The sequence below is a fragment of the Miniopterus natalensis genome, chromosome 11 (assembly GCF_054644295.1).
Source record: "Miniopterus natalensis isolate mMinNat1 chromosome 11, mMinNat1.hap1, whole genome shotgun sequence".
Lineage (NCBI taxonomy): Eukaryota > Metazoa > Chordata > Mammalia > Chiroptera > Miniopteridae > Miniopterus > Miniopterus natalensis.
The window spans coordinates 71368149-71393101 of NC_142091.1; the positions used below are offsets into that span (position 1 = coordinate 71368149).

A 24953-nucleotide genomic window follows, 5' to 3' on the forward strand; every position below is an offset into this window, starting at 1 on the left:
AAGCCTGAGAGTCCGGCAGCTCAGGGTCTGGGCGGGCCGGGGGGGCTCGTGTAGGGGAGGCCGCGGGACTTGGATCTGAGGAGCACTTAGGAGACGCGGTGCAACCGAGTGAGTGCCCGGGACGGCCGGTGGAGGAGTGGGGTGGTTAGCCATTTATTATTCCTTCCGCCAACTCCGGGCCGGGGGCGTGACTCTCTGTCCCCTTTCGGCCTGGGAATGGACTGGTCACCTCTTCCACGTGGGAGATGACCTTCTTTGGTCCCGGGGCCTGAGATGACCCCCCCCCGCCCCCCTTCCATCTAGGCCACCGGGGTCCGAGAAAATAACCCTGTCCCCTCCCGGTGCCTCGCACCCTTGCGTGTCTTGGAGGCCGTTTTATTGACCTGGACGCGGAGGAAGCGCACAGCGACCGGGTCGTGTGACAGAATTATGCCAGATGGCGTTTCTGTACAGTTAACCTTCGCCCAACACCTCCGCCCTCAGCTGAGCAACATTTTAAACTAACCATTTCCGATGCCGGTGCCGCCCCTTATTACTTCCCAGGCACGTTCGCCGTCAGGGGTTCAGTTCTATCCAGACTCCGTGGCCTTAGATTGCGGGTGCCCCGAGCCCAAACTGGACGCCGGCCTTTCAGAGGCTGAAATCGAGTAGGCGGCGTAGCTTGTGCTTTAGAGCACAGTTGAAATCCAGGCCCCAAGGTGACGGAGTTAATTTCTCTTTGCCTCAGTTTCCTCATTCGCACATGGGAAGCCTTGAGGTTGAGGTGAGAATCAAATGAGACAGATGATGCCTGACCGGGGCATGGAGTAGGGCTCGGTAGATGGGAGCAGCTCCCTAACTTCTTGCACTCTCAAAAGAACAGGCATTGCAAAGGAGGGCGGTGGGGGCTCTGCTCTGGTGTGTGGTGTGAGGGAAGTACTGGAAGGGAAAGATGAGCCCTCTTCTCTATCCGTGGGATGCGGGGTGCTCTGGGTTTGTGCACAGGTTTTGACAGGGGCTGAAGACATTTTTGCTGCTCTTCCCAGGAGCCTCATTCTTGGTACACTGATTCCTCCTTTTTCTCAGGGTCACCTTTGTTCTAACTTATGGTGACCCCTTTTAAAGCTGAGGACTGCCAAAAACAAACTTCCCCATGGAAGAAGCCCAAACACTTTTTTGTACTTGTGAAAGAAGCTGTCACCCACTCTCCGATTTTGAACAAATACTTAAAAAAACCCCACAACACATAGCAAGTTGTTGCCTTTGTTTTGGTTTTGGCATCCTTAAACAATTATCTCTTTCCTGGCCTGGAACTGGGGTCTTGCCCTTTGCCAGGGCTGAGCTCTGGGACAGAGAGGGGGCAGGAGGGAGCCAGAGGGATGGCAATGGAGAGGCCATGATTGGCTGGCTGCAGAGCTGTCTCTGTGCAAAGCCTCTGTGATCCTGCCCAATTGGCCCTGCCCTGATTAGTGCTGCTTTTGGCATCTAGGAACAGGAACTTTGGATATGGCATGCCCAAACCTGTGCAGAATGAGCTTATTTGGTGTCCCTGTGGGGGGTAGGGTGGGAAGTGAACCTGTAGGGTGTTTATTTCAAGGTGTTGAGTTGATAGGTGGATTCATTCTTTCAACAAGTATTTCTCTCATGCCAGGCACTGGGCTGGGCTCTGGACTTTAAGCTATAAGTGAAACAAAAGGGCTTGCCCTCAGGGAACCATGTTTAGTGGGCAGAGAGAGTCAGTAAGCAAACAAATATACAGTCACCCAAGTGCCATGCAGAGAATTGAAATTGAGGGATGGGATCATGGCTGGTGGTCAGCTCTTCCCTGAGTTGCTGAGATCCAAATGATGACGAGAGAGCTGTACAAATATAGGAGACAGAGGTTCCAGACAGAGGGCAGGGTTTGTTTGAGGAATAAAGGCTGTGTGCCCTGGAAATCAGATCCCAGGAAGTCCCATGAGGCTGCAGCATGACCTGCTGTTAAGCTCAGTTGAGTGTTAAGGGTTGACTTAGCCTAGACCCTTCTTCTAGGAGTTTCTATCTTAGGTGGGAGGCTGAACTTTGCGTGGTTCTTGGTTTTGAAGGTATAGATCAGGGTGGTGGGTCACTGCCATGGCATGAGACATGCGGTCATTATTATAACTTCTGACCTTCACCCATTCACTTGTTCTTTCATTCACCCAGTCGGAATATTTACTGAGCCCCTGCTTCCTTGCCTGGGACTTTGGTGATGATATTATAACCTAGTCTTGAGGATACCTGAGCTGCTGGTTTTTAAGAAATTAAGAGAAAACTGGTTTTGTATTTCTCCCCTGCCCAGTATTTCTACACAACTTACTGCTTATCTGCTCCCCTCATGCTTCCTTATCCATTTCTAGGGCATTTCAGCTTAAGAGAGAGAGAAGGTGTGGGGGCCTCTTGGAGAAAAGCAGCCTGCCCCCTACTTTCTTATTGACTCCTTTGGAACGCAGAACCCCTTCCATTCACTGGCCTCTTGAAGAGGCAGTTGGATTCAATATTCTTTGGCTTGAGGCCTGGGGTCAGCTCGTGTCGCTCAGGGTGACTGTGTCTGAGCCCTTGCTCACCCACAGGGAGGAAGAGGAGAGCCCACAGGAGAGTAAGAGCAAGGCTGTGTTTGGGCAAGTAGACAGGGTACCCATGGTGGCCATAGTTTCTCCCTGATTCAGGAAGGCAGTTGGCTATGCCTTGTCATTTTAAGCCCCAGAAAAGGCCAAAAGGAGGACTGTTGAAACCAGAATTAGCTTGGAAGTGTGGACTTATGGAGACAGGCTGTTAATGGGTGGGTAGAGGGAAGGTGCTAGAAGAGTGTGAGTAGGACGGGCCCTTCCTTTTGCAAAAATGACGCTAGTGGATTGGCACTTGGAATTCTGGACCTCTGGCTAATAGCTATTAGCAAGGAGGGGCTCTGGTTCAGGCACTTGGTGTCTTGTGGTGGTTAGGGGATGGGGAAGGTTCTAGTCCCTAGCCCTGAGCCCCTGTGCCTCTTGTCTTTTTCATCAGACAGAACACCATGGGGACGACAGCTCCAGGGCCCATTCACCTGCTGGAGCTATGTGACCAGAAGCTCATGGAGTTTGTCTGCAATGTGGACAATAAGGACTTGGTGTGGCTTGAGGAGATCAAGGAGGAGGCCAAGCGCATGTTCACCAGGTGAGGGTGGGGGCTGCCTGGCTGCTACAGTGTGGGGGCATAGCAACCCAGTGAGGACTGGCCAGGCCAGATGGACAGGCTGCCAGGGGTCTCTCCTGAGTGCCCAGTTTGCTGGGGGCCCGACCTAGTATATTGGGAAGAGGAAGGAGAAGTATTGGGCTGGGTCTCAAGTGATGCAGCTGCACATGTTAGCCTGGCAACCTTGCTCCCCTGCCACATCCCTGCGAGGAAGCCCCAAGTGCCTGGCAGGGGACTTGCACATGGCCTTGAAGAGCTCACTAGGTACTGGTCACCCCAGCTTGACCTGTCACTGCCAGGAAATGGGTAGGGGCTGGGCTGGGGAGGGGAGGGGGCCAGTGGTTTCCAGGCATCCACAAATATCACCCTTCTTGTACCAAATAGAGAATTCAGCAAAGAGCCTGAGCTAATGCCCAAAACACCTTCTCAGAAGAACCGACGGAAGAAGAAACGGATTTCTTATGTTCAGGATGAAAACAGAGATCCCATCCGGAAAAGGTAGGAGGGGTCGGGGGCTGCCACTAGCCAGGGGAGGGTCAACTGGGCAGGGTCTGGAAGCTTGGTACTCTCTAGGAGAGTATGATTTCCAGGTGGTAATTGGGAGCAGAGGCCTGTAGGAGTGGTGGTGGGTGCCATGTGGGCCATGCTGAAGGGTGAAATATCAAAGGAAAACAAAGCATGACCCAAGGCCATGGAGTCCAGAGGGTGTGTGTCTGTGTGTGTTGGGCTAGGGGTGTTTGATCTGGGCCTTGGACGATGGGAAGGGTTTCCAGAGGTGGGAGAAGAAAATTCAATTTTCTGCTTGGGGGAGAGCTGCTAGAGTTGTGGACCAGAGGGTCTGTTGCTTAGTCCCTGTGCTCTGCTTCATATGCTACCCATGGAAATACCGTGGGCGGCAGACTATCAGCAAAGGAGGCTGGGTCTTGGGGTCAGGAGGTCCTGGGCACATACCCCAGTTCTTCCCCTTAGTAGCTATATGTCCTATGTTAATTTTCCATCTCTCTCAGCCTGTTTCCTCAAATCTAGAGTGAGAATGGTCCCTGCCTCTCAGGACCTTCTTGTGGATTAAGTGATAACATGAGCAAAGCCTGTAGCAGGGTGATTGGCACAGTGTGAGCTCAGTCAGCTAGAGGTTTCTATGCATTTAATCTTCCCAGTGGTGCAGTGAAGACTGGCATTATCCCCAATTTATAGGTTGGGAGACTAAGGCTCAGAGAGGGTGGCCCAGGGTCTCATGGCAAGGAGTGGACTAGAACTCTGGTCTTCTGCCTTCAAGCCTTTCTCTTTATACGCCACCTGAGCCAGCAGCTCCTGGGGAGGCTGGTGCCCCCACTCAAATTTTAGGGTGCCTCCCTGCCCTGCTGGGTCTTCTCAGCTTCTGCGCTGTGGCCTTTGGCAGGTTGTCCCGCAGAAAGACTCGGAGCAGCCGGTTGAGCTCCCGGCACCTGCACAGCAAAGACAAGGTGGAGCAGCTGGCCATGGTGGTCGGGGAGAATGACTCCATCCCGCGGAGGGTGACACGTGCAGCGGCTGCAGCTGCAGCAGCCACCATGGCCTCTGCTTCGCCCACCTCCGAGTCACCCACAGTGCTGACCAGGAAGCCCAAGAATAGTGTTGCCCAGGGCCAGCTGGTGCCGGTGGTGGAGATAGGCGTCAGTGAGCGCTGCAGTGCTGAGCAGTGCCTCAGCCAGCTCAGTTCTGCTCGGGCTCTGTCCCCGGCTCCATCCCCAACCCTGGCTCCAGCCACAGCTCCCACCTCCCAGATCATCTTGACATGGGATGAGGAATCAACACTCAAGAAGTCAGAGGCCGGGAGACAGGAGTCTGTCGCCATAAGCTCCTTGATGGCTACACCCCAGGACCCCAAGGGCCGAGGGGTCAAAGCAGACCGGTCTGTCTCCAAGCTCAGGATTGCACGGACCTCCCCAGTCCGGCAGGACTCACCTGGCTCTCCAGCCTCCCCATGGCAGGCGCAGGTGCTGGCTCCCATCCTGCCGGATAACTTCTCCACGCCCAAGGGCTCCCTTGTGGACCGGCAGTCAGTGCGGCGCAGCTTCATTGCCCCGTCCTCCCCGGGTCCCCAGAACTCTGTGGCCCAGAAGTACTCCATGGTGGCCAAAACGGAGAGCGCCGTCCGCAGGTCAAGCAGAAGAATTGCCAAGAAGGCCACCACAGAGCCGGCTGCCTCTGCCCGCATCATCTGTGAGTCTGGGGGCTCAGTAGTGGGTGAGGTGGTGGGGGGTTCCTTGGTGCCCAGCTTAGCCAGAGGGGTTCTGGGGGACCATCTAATATTCTAGCAAAGAGCTGTCCATAGACCTTTCTGTGGTGATGTAAATGTCCATATTTGCTAGCCACAAAATGTACCTGCTGTGATTGAGGAACTGAATTTTTACTTTTATTACATTTTACTTAGTTTAGATTTAAATAGCCTCACTTAGCTATTGTTTATTATATTATATTGGACAGTGCAGATCTTAGCCAACCCTCTTGTTTTAGTGGAAACTGAGGTCCAGGGAGGTTGACCATGTGTCCCTGTGGTAATGCCACTCTGAGACTCAAACCCACGCTCTTTACCCAGGCCAGGGTGTTCTGCTTTCCTCCTGCAGAGGCTCTCTTAGGTTCACCACATTCGTGGACCGTTCCTGGTAGTGAAACTGTTTAGTCTGAAGATACTGAGGTGAAGAGATGTGAATAGTCACCGGAGCCGACTCATTCTGGGAGGGACAGATAAGTGGATTTGCGTGCCAGTTCACGCATTTACCTCCCCTGTGACCTTGGGCAGGTTACAGGAACTTCTTTATGGGCCTCAGTTCCTCATCTGTCAGCTGGGCTGATATTAGCATCAGCTGAAAGGGTTGGGGTTTCTATAGTTAACCCACGGAGGGTGCTTAGAAAGGTGTTTACCATGTACAAAGGGCCCTGTAACTTTAGCAGTTTTTATCATCATTGGATCCCAGCTCAGAGGACTGTTGTCCCAGTGGGAGCCACAGAGGAGCACAGGCAGCTCTAAGAGTCAGGGCTGGCTACAAGGAGGAGGTGGGGTCCTGCCAGGTGAAACAAATGTGGGGAAAGGTATTCCTGGCAGAGGGAACAGCTTGTGCGAAGACCCTGAGGCATGAAATGGCAAGAAATGGCTGGGCCTCATGTGCCACACAGAGGTTTGGGCTTGATCCCACTAAAGTGGAGGATGTGGCCCTTGATGTTTATTGGGAGGTTCCTGGCACTGTATAAAATGACCAAGAGGAGGGAGGGAAGGACGCAGGGAGGTCAGGCAGGAGGCTGCTACAAGGGTCCAGCCAGAGGACAGAGAGGGAGATGGATTGATGGAGAGGACAGGCTAGGTTTTATATTAATGTGCATTAAAATTATAGTTGACATCTGCCTGGCACTTTAAGATTTATAAAACTCAAGGTTACCTCATTTGGTTCCCACAACAGCTCTGTTAGCCTGTTAGAATTTCCCCATTTCACAGAGAAGGAAACAGGCTTAATGAGGTCACTGAGTCTATAAACTGGCCAGCAACCGCTTGCTGAGGAGGCCTGGTGGAAAGCCCCAGGGTAGGGCTCAGTTAGGCAGGTGAAGGTACCTCACCTTGCCAGGTTTCTTCCCCACCTGGGGAAAGGCTTGATCTGAGCCATGGGGCTTGGGGATACTAAATCTGGGACACATGCAGGTGTGTGGTCTGACCCACGGTCTGTTTTCGGATCTTCAGAAGGGCCCAGGTGGTGACCTGCCTTGGAGATTTCCTCAGGCCTGAATTGGATTCTAGCAAGAGGCCCCATGGGGCTGGCAAGCCTGGAGCTCCAGGGAGAGAGTGGGAGAGACTCTAGAGCTCGTTCTTACCTTTGGATCTGAATCCAGATCCCTAGCACTTAAGCCATTCCAATTGCTCCTCCCCCTCAGCCTTCTCATTTGATTTGCATTTGGCTCAAGCCTGTCTGACTCCTCTCCACCTTGTTGTGGAAGGAAGAAAGTCAAGAAGACAGTTCTGGTCTCATCAGAAAAATCTTTAGGTATTAGGAAGCTATGAAGCTCATGGTGGCAGATATCCTTTTTCCAAAATTCTATTTGTGGCTTTCTTTTGGCTCAATTTTTTAGTATTGACAACAAATACTGTTAGTTGTTTTAAGTGACTGTATCACTTTGTTCATTTTTAAGAAAATGTCTGCCAAATACCCAAGCTTGAATAACCACAGTTTGTCAGTTGTTCCTTCAGTTAAAAACAGTGTTTCGTGAGAAGAGTGACTAGTTTAGCTGGGAATTCACACATGAGTGCTCTTCACAAAAACTTGGGCATTCTACGAGCTTCCTGTTTTACCACAGAGAATCTTATTATTATTATTTAACATATATTGATTTTAGAGAGAGGAAGGGAGAAGGAAAGAAAGAAAGAGAAACATCAATGATGAGAGAGTCATTGATCAGCTGCCCCTGGCACCCCCCCCACTGGGGGTGGAGCCCACAATCCGGGCATGTGCCCTGACCAGAAATCGAACCACAACCTCCTGGATCATAGGTTGATGCTCAACTGCTGAGCCACACCAGCAGGGCACCACACAAAATCTTACAAAGATGTGTACTTCAGTTTAAATTTATTAAAGTGACTATTTCTACTCCTTCATCAAGGACATTCTTAAGTGAAATGACATTTCTGTTCTGTGAGTATGGAGAGGGTCTATCTGGTGAAGAGAGGAGTCTCTGAGGTGGGGAGGGCCTGGCTTCAGTCTAGGAGTGGCCAAGCTCCCACCCGCCTGGTTTCGGACATCTCAGAGTGGCACCTGGCTGGGGGTTTTTTGTGTGTTTTTTAAAAATATGTTTTTATTGGTTTCAGAGAGAGGAAAGGAGAGGGAGAGAGAGAGAGAAACATCAATGATGTGAGAGTCATTGATCGGCTGCCTCCTGCACGCCCCCTACCGGGAATCGAGCCCACAACCCGGGCATGTGCTGTGACTGAGAATTGAACAGTGATCTCCTGGTTCATGGATTGATGTTCAACCACTGTGAAATGTTGGCCTGGCACCTGGACAGTTTCTGAGGTCATCTTTTGTTACTTTGTTTTTCCATCAGGTCACAGTTACCTGGAGAGGCTCCTGAATGTTGAGGTGCCGCAGAAAGTCAGGTGAGTCAGGGTTGGGCAGGGTACTCTGGAACCAGGTTGTCTTGGTGCACCCCAGGATTGGAAGCATTTCCTATGCCTGACCCTTCCCTCCTCCTGGGGGCTGCCTACTGCTGCAGCCCTGCTCCTGCTCCAGTCTAACCAGGAAGCAAGTGGCATGGTGTCAAGTCTTCTTACGTTGCTTGTCAGTATCACTTGTCAGGTCTGGTGTTGCCTGGACCCCTCGAAGCCTTATTCTGGGATGTGGACTCCATAGGTTGTCAGATCCAAAGGTCTGTAGATAAGCTAGTGCAGCCATGAGGAACCACATTCAAATTGGGGTGGGTAGAATGGTAGCAGCATGGGGGCTGTGCTGCTCCCTGCTCCAGGATTACACCCCAGCACTGCTTTGGGCCATCGCTTCCTGTCCTAGAGGCTACATCCTGCCATCACTAAAACTAGGCCTGCACCCTTGCTTTGGAACAGAGGGTCAGTGCTAGGGAGGTGAGATGGTAACTGTGCAGAGCTGCTGGCTCTGCTGGCCCCGTGGTGAATGGAGAGCAGGCCTCAAAAGAGGTGTGGCTTATCCAGGCCCAAGGGATTGAGGCAGAGCTGGGAAAGGGCTCACAGCCTGAATCAAAGCCGCGATGGGGGTGAGATGAAGCCAAATTCAGAAGCTGACATCCCTCATCTACTGAGGCAGCAGACACACCAGGGAGCCACTGGCTCTGGCTGTTGTCCTCCCATCCTGCCTGGGACTGTGGGTTTGTGGCCCAGGCCAGGCTATCTGCCATGCACCTTTTGTGGTCTCTACCCCAGGGGTCAGGGGCAGAGCTCGTGTGGGGACGATTTGGACTGGGTGGGTCTCACAAGGTCTCCTGCTTTCAGCCCCGAGGAGGACCCCAGCAAGGTGACTGAGCCTGTGGAGGGAGCTGAGCTGGAGGTAAGGTAGACAGGCGAGGGGCAGGGGGGCTACAGGGCCTTGAGCTTGTACTCTGTGCTGTTAGTTCCAGGTGCAGACCCTTAAAGTCTTTTTTATTTTATTTTTAAATTTTATTTTATTTTATTTTATTCTATTTGAGAGGACATTTGTTAAAGCTGGGGACAGTGAAACAAGGAAGGGCCTAGGTTAACAGAAGAGAGACTACACGTGGAAATGAGCCTGAGCTGGGCTGCTTTGGCTCACTAAGAAGTCAGAGGAAAGGGGGACTTGGGGACAGGGTCAGGGGGTTTGCCTGGGACAAACTGCCACTGCCTATTGCTGCCCTGGTTGCAGACCTCATGGGCAGACCCTTAAAATCTTGGTTCTTCCCCCAGGTCCCTAAGAATGAAGGAAGTACCTTGTTATCCTGCAGTGCCACTAAGATTGCCATTAGCACGCCCGGCTTGCAGCCTGTGGCCGGTGGCCAGGAAACGCCTTCTGTAGGGCAGCGAGGTGAGTCTTCTTGACCTGCCATGTGCAGATACCCAGGCCATGCAGGCCTTGGGGGCCTCGGCCTTTCTCTCTGGGGAGAGGGAAGCCACATTTTCTGGGCTGATAGGCTGAAGGCACATGAGACCCAGGGCTACACAGATCTCCTTTGAGTCTGCAGTTTTCATTTCCCACCTTTTGGTTGGAGCTCCTGCCAAGTGTCATGTGAGTGGCCATAGCTAGTTGGTGTAGGAAACAGGGAGAGGTGGGGGGAAGACCTGAATTGGGTCACGGCCTTGAACTCTACTCCAGGGGGCAGCAGGAGGAACTGTATGCTGGGGTCTTGTTTTATCCTTGGTTCTGGCTCATTTCTCACCTCTGGGGGTCCCTATCTACTGAGATTGGTAGTGCCATAGGCCCTGAACTCTGGCATCCCCAGTCTGCCAGAGAGGCCCTGGGTCCAGCTCATGTCTCCCTGGTGGGAAGAGCCACGGTACTTGTCAGGTCTTGAACATGGCTCCCCCAGTGACGGTGGGTCAGGGACAATGGCCATGCCAGCCCCATAGCCACCTGGGGGGCTGCAAGGACTTGCTGGAATAAAGGGCGGGGAGAGGTCAGCAGTGAAACAAAATGGACTGACCCCCTCCCCCATGTGGACCCTGTATAGGAGCCCTCCCCTCCTCCTGTCACATTGGCTCCAGCTGAAAGGACCAGGAGGAGTGGGATTTCCAAGCTTATCAATGGGTCAGTTAGAGCTTGCACCTTCCATAGGCTTTCACTCCTGAAAGGTACCCTCTAGCTCTTTGTAGGGGTGGCCAGGTTGTGGTTTGTCCTGTAGTTCTTGTCACAGAAGCCAGACTTGGGGGTGAGTGGTCTGTAGATTGGGATCGTGTGCTGGGCTCTGGATGTCCACAGACCTGTCAAGGCCAGTCAGTGCTGAGGCCAATGCTTCTGGACGCCCCCTGGCCTGGAGGAGAGCCTTGCTCCTTCCATGGCTGCCGCCAGTGGGACCTTCCTGACTCCTCCATGCTGCCCCTGCAGCCTCACTGAAACTGCTCTCTTCATAGAGGCCAAGATCAACCAAGCAGATGGACCCAAGGAGCCACCCCAGAGTGTCAGGTTTGTGTCTGGGAAGGGGTGTGTGGGCCACTATTCTGAGGGGCCCAGAGGGGCAGGAACCTTGAGTCCTCTTGGGGAGGATGGGTGTGAGGTCATGGCCTCCGTTTCCTCTCAGCAGGAGTGGGGCCTGGTGCTGACTTAGTGAGGGAGGCAGTTTGATGCTGCGGGGCAAGCCTGGCCTGGGAGTGAGTGACCAGATCCTAGACCCCATCCTTCTGTGGCCTCCTAGCCCTGTGACCTTGGACTGATCACTTCCCTTTCTCTGACTGGGCTGTGGAGGGTCGGTCAGGGAGACCCCACCTCTGCAGCATAGAGTCCTATGGGCTGGTCCCAGTTCTCTTCATAGGGGTGACCTTTTATGGGGTGTGGCTAGGGCTCTGGAGGGGGTCCCCAAGGTCAGCCCTGTGATGTTGCTGCCACCCCTGCAGGAGGAAGCGCAGCTACAAGCAGGCTGTGAGTGAGCTGGATGAAGAGCAGCAGCTGGAGGAGGAGGAGCTGCAGCCTCCCCGGAGCAAGACCCCTTCCCCACCCTGTCCAGCCAGCAAGGTGAGTGGGCATCTGCCCTCCCTCAGTGCCTCTTCGCTGCCCACGAGTCCTGACCCTGCTTCCGTCTGCAGGTGGTGCGGCCTCTCCGGACCTTCCTGCACACCGTGCAGAGGAACCAGATGCTCATGACCCCAACCTCGGCCTCCCGCAGCAGTGTCATGAAATCCTTCATTAAGCGCAACACTCCCCTGCGCGTGGACCCTAAGGTGAGGGAGCCGTGCCCCAAGCTGAGCTTTGCTGTAGTTGGGCTGCATGGCTGGAGGCTCCTAGGTGTCCCCTGTGCTTCTGGGAGCAGCGTGGGTCTGGGCCAAGACAGGCATGGCCTGCTACTGGTCAGTGGCCAGCCCACGCCTCTCCTGAGCTGCCTCGACATTTGGGGACTGTCCTGCTTCTTGGGCTCTGTACTGTGGCCTAGAGGTTGGCCAACTCCGTGTGACCCCTGGGTCTTGGGCCCTAGGCTGGGAAGTCACAGAATTGGCCCAGCAGGCCCCCACTCTGCCCACCCATCCCACACCCCCAGTGCCTTGAGGGTTAAGGTGAGGGACACACTTGTGACTCCTTCACTCACTGGGGATGAGGGCTGAGTGAGATAAGGGTACAGGCCCGAGCAGACTCGCTGGCATAGCCAGGAGCCTGGCCAGCTTTCTGGGGCATCCCTTGGCCTGCCATTAACTCGGCTTTTCCTTGTCTCCTCTCCACAGTGCAGCTTCGTTGTAAGTAAAACCTTTCCCATCCTTGTAACCTTGCTCTGCTTAGCACTTAGCTACTGTAACTGTCCTTGCAAAACTGACAGCACTTACAGAGGCACTAACACTCAAGTGGGAGCTGTAAGGGAGGTGGGAGGTGAACTGGGGCGCTGGGTGGCAGCTGCAGGCTCAGGCCATTCTGGACCAGGCCTCCTCCCTGCCTCTCTGCATTTGACTCTCCTACCAGGAGGAGTCTTGGAGCCTCCTTGAGGCAGAAGGAAGCAAAGGGTGTGTGACCTGCAGCTGTCACCAGGGCTACAGCTTGAAGTTCCCCACAGTCACCACCCTCTCTCCTCCCCAGCCCTGGGCTTCCTCTTAGGGTCTGAGCTGAGATTCACTGGGTCACACACCTGAGCTACTACCTTGAGGGGAGGGTGGAGCAATGGGTGGTTGAAGGCCAGGCAGGTAACTGAGGATGGAACTGTCAGCAGTGTCCTCTGCCACAGAAGCTGTTCTCTTCTCAGACACCTCAGGGCTGAGCTGGGCTACCAGCCATGAACAAGGAGCCACGGAGAGCTGGGATCTGCTAGGCCTGAGTCCTGGCTCTCTGGGGCTTCTGAGTTGCAAAGCTGCAGCTGCTTCATTCCTTAAGTTTCCGCTGTTGCTTTGAAGGGCCTCCTGCTAGGAGGACTTCTGCTTCCACCAAAGGCCCGAGGGCCTCGGCAGCACTGCAATGGGGCTTGGCAGATCAAGGGGCTTCCCAGCAGTTGGTCAGGTGGGCCCTGAACTTGTCTCTCCTGCAAGGACGCTGGTCCCCTCTATGTGGCCATGGGACACCTTCCAATATGCCAGCAAGCAGACTGGGAGGCCTTACATGCTTGTTTTTCTACCAGGCCCCTGCTAGGCACCTAGGCCCATAGCACTGAACCAGACTCAGACTATTCACCCTATAGGGAACTCCTGTGCCCCATCCAGACTGAGTGGGGCTTTGCAGGGCTCATGGGGATGACTGAGAGGTCCAGGAAACTGCCTTTTCCTGCTGTAGGGAGCCCAGGTCCCTGCCCAGGGCATCTGATGGGGGTAGGACAGTCCTCAGGAGACCAGGGGTCCTCGGTAGGTCACAAGGGCCTTGGGGCTTTGGACTAATTTCCTAATGTTTGCAAGTAACTTTGCTTGCCCCCTCATAGAGATGGGATGAACCAGAGTAATGTGTGTCCAGCGTCCAGCACAGGGCTTGGCATGAAGGGAGACTGCTCAGTTGAAGATCCTGGAGGCAGAAGGGGCTGCACAAGCTTTTGGTTTCCTTCCACCTTCTGATTTGGCCTTTACGGTAGCCTCTGGGGAGTAGGGACTATCCAGCACACCTTTAAGGGTTGGGGCAGAGAGGAAGTTCATAGTGCAACAGGATAAGTTCTCTGACCTATGCTGGGAAATTTTAGCACTGAAGTTTGGGGACAAAAACCTGTCTTGCTGAGCCCTGTTGAAAGCAGGAGTCTGTTGGGCTCTTGGCGCAGAAAGAGATAGTGGTGGGCATCCTCTGGGCTACCCAGTTTTCACTTCCAAGGTGCTTCCCTCAGAAGAGCAGGTGGGTGTGATGGTTGGAGGATCAGCCTCCTGCTGGTCTTATCTGTGTCTGGGCCATTGGAGAGTGACAGCCAGCTGAAGGCCACCTATTCCCTCCCCATGGGGGCCTCCCAAAGGCCAGCACCCTCCTCTGGGGCCTTCCTGCACCCCACTCAGCCTCTGTGCCTCATGGTCACCTCTTTCCTTCTACTTCTTTCTCCATCTTAAAACAAAAACAGGTACTTTTATGTTAAAAAATTATGCAGTAAAGTTTATGTCTAAAATTCTATGGTAAAGTCTATACTTTGTAAATGTTCACTTGAACACTTTTTAGTATTCCATTTTAATTTGTCTATTGTGATTTTGACTCTTTTCCAGTTTGTTACTGGTCACTCTAGGCAATACACACTTAACTTTCTGTCACTTTAGAATCGATATCAGTTCAATTCCTCTGTGGAACTCTTACACTCTCCCCACTGCGTGCCACTCTTGCCTTACATGTTACATCTTCGTATATTGACTACCCCATCAGACAGTGTTATGATTTTTGCTTTCAACTGTCATTCATGTAAGGAACTCAAGAAGAATAGTGTATGTTTACCAAGATATTGATCATTTTTATTCTTTCATTCTTGATGTTTCTTTCGTGTGTCCTTCTGGTATCATTTCTTTTTTGTCTAGAGACAAAAAAGGTCTTTGAGGAGTCTGCTGGCAACAAATTGTCTAGTTTTTTTTCACTTGAGAAAGTCTCTTTCACTTCATTTCTAAAGGATATTGTCACAATACAGAGCTCTTAGTTAACAGTTCTTTCAACTTGTAACAAATTTTGTACCACTTCCATCTGGCATCCATAGTTTCTGATGAAAAGTTTTCAGACATTCAAATCATTGACCCCCCCCCTCACCCCCTCCCCTCCCCTTCTAGATAATGTGTCTTTTTTGTGTGTCTGCTTTTGAGAATTTCTCCCTTTGTATTAAGTTTTCAGCAGTGTCATTATGATGTGGCTAGAAATGGGTTTCCTTGCATTTGCCCTGCTTGGGTTTCAATGACCTTCATGAGTCTGTAAAATTTATATCTTTTATCGAATTTGGAGTTCTTCCAAGCCATTATTTTTCCATGTTTTTTTCCTGCATTGCACTCTTCCCATTGTGGGATGACAATGGCACAAATGACAGACCTTTTGGTGTCATCTCACAGTTACCTCAGACTCTATTAATTTTTCCTCAATATTTTTTCTCTGTGTTCAGCTTGGATACATGTTATTAATTTATCTTTATGTTTTACTGATGTCTGTCTTCTCCATCTGCTCTTGGACCCACCCACTGGATTTATTTCAGTTATTGTATTATTCTAAAATTTCCGTTTTGTTCTTTAGATCTTTTCTACTTGTTGAGATTTTCTATTTTTCCAGTTGTCTTAAGCATGTTTGAGATTACTTGTTAAAGCATACACAAGTGAGAAAGTTATAAAGCATAGTAATAAGTCTCCAGTCTTCTTCATTCTCCTTTCCAATGCGCTTGTATATAGTTATCAGCAGAGCATACATCCAGTTTTGAGCCTTTTTTGGTACTGCCCACGATTTGGCAGGGCTGAGTGGAGGGCACTCATGATGCAGGCCCAGTCCTCAAACTGGGTGGGAGTGGAGGCTGTTTGGAGGCAGCTGTGCCCTCAGAAGCAGCCTGACGCTGCTGTCCACCTGGCTGGAGCCCATGGCCCTGGGATCGTCCTGGGCCAGCCATGCCCCCTGGGCCAGCCCCCTCGCTCACACGCCCTCCCACCCAGGAGAAGGAGCGGCAGCGCCTGGAGACCCTGCGGCGGAAGGAGGAGGCGGAGCAGCTCCGCAGGCAGAAGGTGGAGGAGGACAAGCGGCGGCGGCTGGAGGAGGTGAAGCTGTAAGTGGCCCAGCCCCAGCCCGTGGTCGCCCAGGCCGGCCGGGCTCCCCTGATTGTCCTGTGCCCTCAGGAAGCGCGAGGAGCGCCTCCGCAAGGTGCTGCAGGCCCGGGAGCGGGTGGAGCAGCTGAAGGAGGAGAAGAAGAAGCAGATCGAGCAGAAGTTTGCTCAGCTGGATGAGAAGACGGAGAAGGTGTGAGCCGGGGCTGGTGGTGGCCAGTGTCGGGGGGCTATTCCCGGCCGGGCCCTGCAGGTCGAACTTGGCCCGAGGGTTAGAACCAGACCCCTCAGGAAGGTGTGGGCTTGAGGCCCTTGACCCCTGTCCTGTCTGTCCAGGGGCCCTGGAGTTGGTCCAAGCTCAGCCGAGGGGGGAAGGTCTCAGCAGCAGCCCTTCGCGAGTGGCTGGGCCAGTGCTCTCGGTCAGGACTGGCATCCAGGCGCCCCCTCCCCTGGGCTGTGAGGAGCAAGGCGGGCTTGCAGGGGCCTGGGGTGCCTGTCCCAGCTCTGGGAGCCACTCTATAGGGTTGAGTGAGGAGGGATCTGATGGCCATGTGTGGGTGGGCTCTGCAGGCCAAGGAGGAGCGACTGGCAGGGGAGAAGGCCAAGAAGAAGGCAGCAGCTAAGAAGATGGAGGAGGTGGAAGTGCGCAGGAGGCAGGAGGAGGAGGCACGGAGGCTCAGGTGGTTGCAGCAGGTGCGAACACAGGTGGACGGCTGGCGCATCAGGAAGGAAGGGGGGCTGGGGGGGCACTGCCTCTGCCCCCGAAGACTGGCGGGTATGCCCCATTTCGTTGGGTTAATCCTGGTGGGTCCTGTGGCTTCAAGCCCCAACGACGTTCAACAAATGCCTTGGAGATGGGGATGGTGACAGTAACCTGCTTTTGTGTTTCTGTAGAGGTGGCACTTTGAGGGTTAAGTACATGGACTCTAAGCCAGACTTCCAGTCTCAGCTCTGCCCTTTGTTAGCTGTGTGACCCCAGACAGGTTAATTGACCTCTCTGTGCTTTGAGCCCTTCAGGTAGCAGTGGTATCTACTTGATAAGGCTATTGTGAGGATGTGATATTCTGCCTGTAAGAGTAGGGACCTACCTCTTCATTGGAGCTGTCGATCTTATAAACCCAGGAAACACAAATCTGTCTGGGGTTATACTAGTGGCTAAAATTTATTTTCTACATGCCAGGCACTGTTCTAGGTATGTCAGCAACTTCATGAGGTGTAGGTATCACTGTTGTTTCCATTTGATGGATGAGGAAACTGAGGCCAGAGGATTTAAATGATAGCCCGGTGCCCACAGTGAGCACATCTGGTCTAGTCTGTACCCTTAACTCCTAAATCTACTGCAGCAGCAAAAGAGGTTGTTGCCAGATGCCTTTTCAGGCTGGTGGCGATGATGCTGTGGCGTCTGGCATGGGTGACCCTGGCTCAGTCCAAGTGTCTCTGGTGTGATCGGCCCCGGGCTGTGGGGAGGGAGCAGCCTCCCGTCAATGCGCCCTCCTCCCCACACCTCTTGCACCTCTACAGCCTGGCCTGAGGCCCTGACCTTGCTCTGCGTCCACAGGAGGAGGAGGAGAGGAGACACCAAGAGCTGCTGCAAAAGAAGAAGGAGGAGGAGGAGCAGGAGCGGCTGCGGAAGGCGGCTGAGGCCAAGAGGCTGGCGGAGCAGCGCGAGCAGGAGCGGCACGAGCAGGAGCGACGGAGGGAGCAGGAGCGGCTCCAGGCCGAGAGGTGAGGGAGCCCCGAGGGTCAGGCGGTGGGCCAGCCCCTGGGGGCCAAGGCGCCATTCTGCCCGTGTGCTTGTGTGGACGAGAGATGGCGCCGTCCTCTAGAAGCGGCTCCCCTTCTCTTGGGGTTTGCAAAAGGGGGTCACGCTTCCCTTGGCTCCAAACTCCGGGGTCTGCAGCCGGTGGGACATTGCAGATGTAATGGGCGGAGTCACTTGAGACTCAGAGCTGCCTCCAGCCGGTGTGCTACCCCCTTTGGTTCATTTAGTCCTCAGCTGACGTGGCGGGGGCTCAACAGGATCCCCATGGGCATTTGGGCAGGAGTTCTTTACGGTGCATTGCAGGCCCTCCCCACTACATGTGCCTCCTCTGTGGTGATGAGATCCCCCATCTCCCCCGCCCCCAGCATTCCTGGACTGCCTCCCTTGGGGACTGTGGCAGAGAGCCCTGAGGTCTTACAGTGCTCAGAGGCTGAGGTCTATGCTCAGCGGCAAGATTCCCACATTGAGCTCTACAAGCCTTACTCTGGGGCCTGCCCTGAGCTCGGTCATGCCAGATCCTGAGGCTGCAATGAGGACAAGCCACAGGCACTGCTGGCCAGGATGGGTGGGATCCACGTCTCGATGAACCTGCTGTGTGTGGATGTAGAGAGCTGTGCCCATGTATGTGGGAATATCCAAACAGGCCTGGCAACTGCCTCTTGCCTCCACCTCCTGGAAACACTAGGAAACGCTTCCTGTGTCTGTCTTTGGATGGCTTTGGGCCCAGTGGAAAGTGGGGAGTAGAAGCCATCAGGCTGAACTGCATCGGGGCCATCTCCGTGTTGCTTTTTTTTTTCTTTTAAAATTTATTGATTTTAGAGAGAAACATCGATTTGTTGTTCCACTTATTTATGCATCATTGGTTGAGTCTTGCATGTGCCCTGCCTGAGGATCAAACCTGCATCCTTGGTGTATCGGGATGATGCTCTAACCAACTGAGCTACCTGGCCAGGGCTCCCTGTGCTTCTTTATTGACACAAAGGTGTCTTGGTCCTGTGGCAGAGTCAGAGACTAGAGTCTGGAAGTGGAACAAAGGGTGGATGGGTGATAGTTGACGTGGTTTTAGAATTGCATGTGTGCCGGGCAATGCCAGGAGCTTTAGGGGGTGACGACGTGATGATCATAATAGCTGGCAGCTTTGGTGGTACTGAGCTCCAAGCTCTACACGTTTTCCTTGTTGAATCCTCACCTGAAGGCCCTGTGGCATAGGAACCAGCAGCTCCACTTACCAGAACGGGAGACAGGTGCAGAGAGGTTAAATGACTTGTTCAGGTCATGAGCTAATAAGTGGAGGTGACTCCAAAGCTGGACTACAGCCCAGCCCTGCTTCATGCCAGGCTTGAGCCCAACAGCCACCCTGTGGGCCAGGACAATCGGAGGGACTTAGATTTTTCTCATCTAATTCTTGTGGTGACTCTGGAGGAGAGGTTTTGATCCCCATTGTACAGCAGACAAGACTGATGCTGAGCCCTAAGTTGTGTAGACGCGTAGGGGTCAGATTTGGTGAACTCCAAAGCCGGGTGCTCCCCGCACCCCGTCTGTGTGCTTTCCAGCTGTTTGGGCACAGGCGCAGCTGTGGGCTCGTGGCTGCTGTGCCTATTCTGCTGTTTTGTCTTCTACAGCCAGTGCCAATGGGCCTGGCTTCCCCGGCAGGGATGGAAACTGAGCCAGGGCTCAGCTTCCTGCCCTGACAGGCTCTTGCTTGGTCCTCAGGGAGCTGCAGGAGAGGGAGAAAGCCCTACAGCTCCAGAAAGAGAAGCTGCAGAGGGAACTGGAGGAGAAGAAGAGAAAGGTACAGGGATCTGGGTGTGTGGGGCTCGCTCGGGGTCTGTGCTGAGCTTTGGGCTGGGGAGCCCTGATCTAGTGGCTCCTGGGGTGGGAGCTGCCTTGCTTGCCTGGCCGCGTGCGGCTGGCCTGGGGGTGGGGGAGAGCACATTCACATGGGCCCTAACACTGGGTTCACTGGTCCCAGGAAGAGCAGCAGCACCTACAGGAGGAGCAGGAGAAGAAGGCCAAGGAGGCTGCAGTGGCCAGCAAAGGCCTGAACACGACCGTGGACGTGCAGGTGAGTCCTGGACCCCAGAGCAGAGAGGGGCCCCCAACTCCAATTATTCTCTTCCCAGTACCTGGAGGCACAGATCTTATCTAAGGACCATAGGAAAGAGGAAGGATGCACTTGGCCCAATAGTTTTTACTATTTTTGACACGTGCGTTCTTTCTTATTATCAAAATAGAATTTGTTGTTTAAAAAAAAAAAGAAACTAAACTTTATAAAAGGAGATAAAGCAGAAGAAAGATGTCACAGATGAACACTGATTCCGGTGTACACCTCTCTCTATTTTTACACATACAATCATTTATACACAGTTTTAACCCTTTGCAGTCGTATTAAATTTGGACATGGGTGTCGTACTGGTCGGAATTAAGAGCTTGCAGAGAAATTATGAACTGATACATGAATGAATAGAGTTAAGATTCGTACGGTTCCTTGCTGTGGTGGCTGAGAGCAGACATACAACCGGAACGGTAAAAAAGCTTTGTTGGCTGAGAGTAGACATACGACCACAAAGGGTTAAGTTGGCACAGACTGTACATACTGTCCCAGTCTGCTCAGGCTGCTTTAACAAAGTTCCATAGACCAGGTGGCTTAAACAAACATTTATTTGGGACTGGGAACTCCACGTTCAAGATGCCAGCAGATTCTTTGTCTGCTGGGAGCCCTCTTCCTGGTTCACAGTCTTCTCGCTTGCACGGTGGAAGGGGAGACGGAGCTCACTGGAGTGTCTTAAAGGCACTAATCCCATTCATGTGGGCTCCACCCTCATGACCTAAGCACCTCCCAAAATGCCCCCCTCCTAATACCATCATGTTGAGGACTTGACATAGGAATTGGGGGACACCAACACTTACTCTATAATACATACTATTTCGCAGCTTGATTTTTTTCTCCCCTTTTTTTCCTTTTTAGTATATATAGCATATTGTAGACATCTATCTATTTCAGCACTTGTAAATCTCTTGTCGTTGAGTGTTGTGTATCAGCTAGTTGTACCAGACTTTCTTTAACCAGCGCCTGTTGACAACTCTTTAGGTGACTTCCAGTTTAATGCTTTCCAAACAAAATGTACTATGACGCAGGGTGTTCAGTGCAGCATAGGTTAAAGTGTCGGAAAGTGGGAAGTGAGCTGAACATTCACCTACGTGGATGTTTAAGTTTCAAATCGTGGGGTTTCCAGTGGAGTCCTGGGGAACTGTTCACAGAGGGCATGCTGGCCTAGAAATAGTTTGCAACTTACTTTAACATGAAAAAGGAAGATACAGAGTAGTGTATGTGGGGTGACTTTTTAAGCAACCCTGAGCCTTTTGATTTTTCCTGTGAAATGAGGGGAGGTGCCCCAAGCCCCAGCACTCCTCCATTGTAGGAGGTGCCAGAGTGGGGAAGGGGAGCTGACGGCCTTGTTTATCTTCCCCAGTCTTCAGCTTGTACCTCATATCAAATGACTCCACAAGGGCACAGGGCTCCCCCCAAGATCAACCCGGACAACTATGGGATGGATTTGAATAGCGATGACTCCACCGATGACGAGTCCCATCCCCGGAAGCCCATTCCCTCCTGGGCCAGAGGTAAGCAGGGCCCAGAGCTCCCTGGAGACCTGGGTCCTTACTTGTGACTTCTGGGGCCCTGGAGGAGTGGCTCAGTGGATGCACGTGTTGGGAGACTGTGCTCATGGGCTGGAAACTTGATGTGTTGGCCTGACAGGCCTGTTTCGGGACTTGGGATGCACTCAGGGAAGGATGGGCACTCTGTGGCCAGTGGACTCATCTTTGGATCAGATGTTGGACACCTTTGTTCTCAACAAATGTATTAAATTGCATCTGGCTGTGGGCACTGTGGTGCTTTGTGTTCCGGCTCAGGCTCTAGGCCCCTCCTGGGAGTCCTGCCTGGGAGGCCATATGAGACTTGGACCCAAATAAGCAGCCTGGGGTGGGAATAGAGCTAAGAGTGGTAATGGGATTTAGCAGTACACTGCGAGCTTAGTCTGGGCGTTCCAGTGAGCTGAGGGAGGCAGGAAAGAAAGCCCTGCGGTAGTGGCAGGGCACTTGAGCAGGATTTGCCCCTGGAGTTTACAGGCCCCAACTCTAAGCCCCAGCGTTTAAACAGGAGCGTGGCTGAGCGTGACTGCTCCGAAGCCTGCTGGCAGTAGGGTAGGGCCAGTGCATACAGTGGTGCTCTACAGAGTTTGCAGGGCTGGGGGTCAGGGCGGGCTGCAGTCTCACTCCCCAGGGGTCTTGCTCTACAGAAGACAGCATGCTCTTATGAGTGCCACCTCATTTGAACCCCATGTAACCAGAATCTGACTTAATCTCCCCAACTACTAGCATCAAGTCACTTGAGAGGTGTCAACAAGCAGAGGTCAGTGTGGCCAGGGAGCTAGATGGCTGGCAAAGCCCCCTAATTGTAGTTGACATTCACCAGCTTACTTAACCCCAGTTTTCTCATCTGTGAAAAGGGCATGATAATAGTGCCCAGCTGAGAAGGGTTATTAAGGATGAAGTTAGTATATGGGAGACCTGGTGCAGAGCAAGCTGGGCACGGTTTCCACCTGATCCTCCCTGTTGACAAGGGTATGCCACCCCCAGCCTCATCCCTGAGGCCCCCTCAGTCTGCACCTTCTACCTTGGAGCCTGTGCAGCTCTGGAGCTAGACTTGGCTCGAAACCCCGGCTCTGCCAGTTGCTAGCGATGTGCCTTCGGGCATATCTTGCTGTTATAAGATGGGGAGAATGAAGGCTCTGGCTCCCAGGTGGGTGTGTGGATAAGGAGAGTCGGCCCCTATGAGCTTCTGAGGACCTGTGTTCACAGGCTCCCAGACGGTGGCAACAGGAACATGCAGGGAGAGCATTGTCGGTGTTTGGTGGTGGGGCGGGAGGAGCGGGGCCCAGAGGAGCTGGCATGGCAGGAGGTGCGGGCATGCTGGTGCAGAGAGGCTGCAGGGCTCTGGGTGGGGCGGGGGCATGGGGAACCCCAGGGCAGTGACCCGGCCCGGTGCTCCCCTACAGGCACCCAGCTCAGCCAGGCCATCATCCACCAGTACTACCACCCCCCGAACCTGCTTGAGCTCTTCGGCACCATTCTGCAGCTGGACTTGGAGGACATCTTCAAGAAGAGCAAGCCTCGCTACCACAAGCGCACTAGCTCCGCCGTGTGGAACTCGCCGCCCCTGCAGGGCGCCCGGGTCCCCAGCAGCCTGGCCTATAGCCTGAAGAAGTTCTGAGGCATGCCTGCTGGCCTTCGCATTCTCGGCCCGTCTGTCTCAGGCCATCTGTGTCTGTCCATCTCTCTGTTGGTCTGGTGTTCTCCCTTGCGTTCTGTCACCGAGGGGTTGGTCACATGTATATATACATAAACGTCCTCTGTGTGCTGAAGGTGGGAAGTGGCCCCGGCCTGTTTGGGGGCTGCACTTGTTGGGTGTTGGGGAAGTGACAGCCCAGCCTCACCAGCCTGCTGGCAGCACTCTGTAAATAGGTTGCCTTCATTTTAGCCTCTGGTGTTTGAGAGCTAGATTAATAAAGTTTATTCATTCATGCCTGCTGTGGGTTTTGTAAAGACCAGGGGCTTTGGCAGACGCTGGACCCTGGCCCTGCAGCCAGATGTCTCAGGCCACCAGATGGGCTCCTTGTCCTTGTGTTTCAAGGTCATCTGGGTCCCACCCCCAGAGGTAATGATGCAGTGGGTGATTGTGGTGCCATCCTGAGCAACCCTGAGAAACACTTCTGCTACTCATGATGGGCAGGTGAAGAAGATACTTCTGTTTTTCTCTGGAGCCCCCTGTTTGCTAAGGGGGGTGCTTATTCACTGGGAGAGACCTAGGGTTGAGGTCAGGACAACTGGGCTCTTTGTACGCCTCTGCCGCTTAAGGCAGTCCCTCAGCCCCTTGCTGCATGGATGGTGATGGGTTGAGCTGCATAAGTAGGATTAGAAAGGAGATTTCTCTTGAAAGTACCTTGGGGCCAGTGTTTGCAAGCAGTTGAGATATTTCCCCAACAAAATCAGAAAGCTGCTAATTAACTGCTTAGTGCTAATGGATGCTGGCCCTGGTCCTGCCCCAGAGCTGCTAGCTGAGTTCTAACTGTGTAAGGGCCAGCTCCTTTTCCTCTGCTGCTCTAGCCCCCACATCAGGTCAGTGGGCAAATCAAGCCACAGCCAGTTTCTGTAAAGTTTGATTGGAACCCACCCAATAGAAACAAATGCCCATTGTCTCCGCTGCTCTGCTGAGGGCAGAGTGAAGTAGTTGCAACAGAGGCCTTATGGCCCACAAAGCTGAACATGCTATGAGCCTTACAGAAGACCTCTGCTGACTCCTGCTTTACAGCTAAACAGAGGCTAAATTCAGGGGTGCTTGAAAAAGGAGGAACTAGTGACCATACATGGTATGCTGACATCTAGAGGATTCCACCCATACCAAGGAAAGCATCTTACACTTCATTCAAATTTGGTGCATGGTTCAAATTTGATCCATATATTCTCTGACTAGAAACTTCTGTTGAGTCAACTGGCGATTGTGTTTTCCTGAAGTCGCAATGTTAAAATATTACTTCTTGTGAGCATATTTATATAGTGCGTTTGAGAAAAATTCACTCAGTGAAAAGGTATTTCTAGTTGCTCCATGTCTTCACCAGCACTTGGTATTGTCAGTATTTTTTATTTTAGCCATTTTAATAGATGTGGTGAAATCTCACCATGGTTTTAATTTACATTTCACTACTGGAATGATGGCAAATTTCTTTTCATGTGCTTATTTGCCATCTGTGTATCTTCATTGATGACGTGTCCAAATCTTATGTTCATTTTTATTTTTTAATTTCTTTTGCCTTTTTTATTATTTTTGGGTTTTTTCTTTTTTAAATTGGGTAATTTTCTCACTGTTGAGCTTAGAATCTTTATGTATTACAGATACAGATCAGTTGCTGGTTATATACTTTGCAATATTTTCTCCTAGTCTGCAGCTTGTCTCTTCATTCACTTAACAGTGTTTCTCATAGAGCAACAGTTTTTATTTGGGTGAAGTCCATTTTATTTTTTTTCTTTTATGGGTTGTGCTTTTTGGTGGCATGTCTAAGAAATCTTTGTCTAGCCTCAGTTCTTGAAGATTTCCTTCTGTTTTATAGTTTAACATTTAATTTAGATTTATGATCTATTTTGCATTAATTTATTTTAAGTGTGAGGCTTATGTTTCCTGTTTGGTTTGGGGGCATATGGATGGATGTCCAGTTGTTCCAGTACCCTTTATTGAAAAGACTGTTCTTTTTCCACTGAATTTCTTTTGTATCTTTGTTAAGAATCAATTAGCCATTTTAGTATGGGTTTATTTCTGGACTTTGTGTTCTCATCTATTGATATGGGCAAGATTACTGTAGCTTTTTGTGTAAGCCTTAAAAAGCTGGTAGTGTGATTTCTGCAACTTTATTCTTTCAAAATTATTTTGGCTTTTCTATCAGTTTTGCCTTCCTATATAAATTTTAGAATCAGCTTATCTATGCAAAAGCCCTGCTGAGATTGCATTAAATCTATAAATAAGTTTGGGGAGAAATCACATATTTATGATGGTGAATCTTCTAAACCGTGAACATGACATGTGTCTCCACATTTGCATTTTTTTGCTTTCTTTCATCAGCATTGTATAGTTTCAACATACAGATTTTGTACAAAGTT

General features: G+C 52.1%; 1 protein-coding gene across 1 annotated transcript; it reads left to right on the forward strand.

Annotated features, from left to right (window-relative positions):
- Window positions 1–24953, forward strand: INCENP (inner centromere protein). Its single transcript, XM_016200462.2, has 18 exons — window positions 1–108; window positions 3001–3150; window positions 3553–3666; window positions 4568–5370; window positions 8236–8287; window positions 9152–9206; window positions 9581–9698; window positions 10742–10793; window positions 11222–11339; window positions 11411–11545; window positions 15371–15480; window positions 15551–15671; window positions 16049–16171; window positions 17037–17203; window positions 18954–19032; window positions 19213–19305; window positions 20714–20864; window positions 22301–24953. The coding sequence occupies exons 2-18, from the start codon at window positions 3011–3013 to the stop codon at window positions 22513–22515; spliced, it is 2646 nt and encodes an 881-aa protein (XP_016055948.2). The 5' UTR covers window positions 1–108; window positions 3001–3010; the 3' UTR covers window positions 22516–24953.

Coding starts and splice junctions, on each gene's coding strand:
- INCENP (XM_016200462.2), top strand. CDS start 3,011: ATGGGGACGACAGCTCCAGGGCCCATTCACCTGCTGGAGCTATGTGAC. Junction 5,371..8,235: donor TGCCTCTGCCCGCATCATCT/GTGAGTCTGGGG, acceptor TTTTTCCATCAG/GTCACAGTTACCTGGAGAGG. Junction 11,340..11,410: donor CACCCTGTCCAGCCAGCAAG/GTGAGTGGGCAT, acceptor TTCCGTCTGCAG/GTGGTGCGGCCTCTCCGGAC.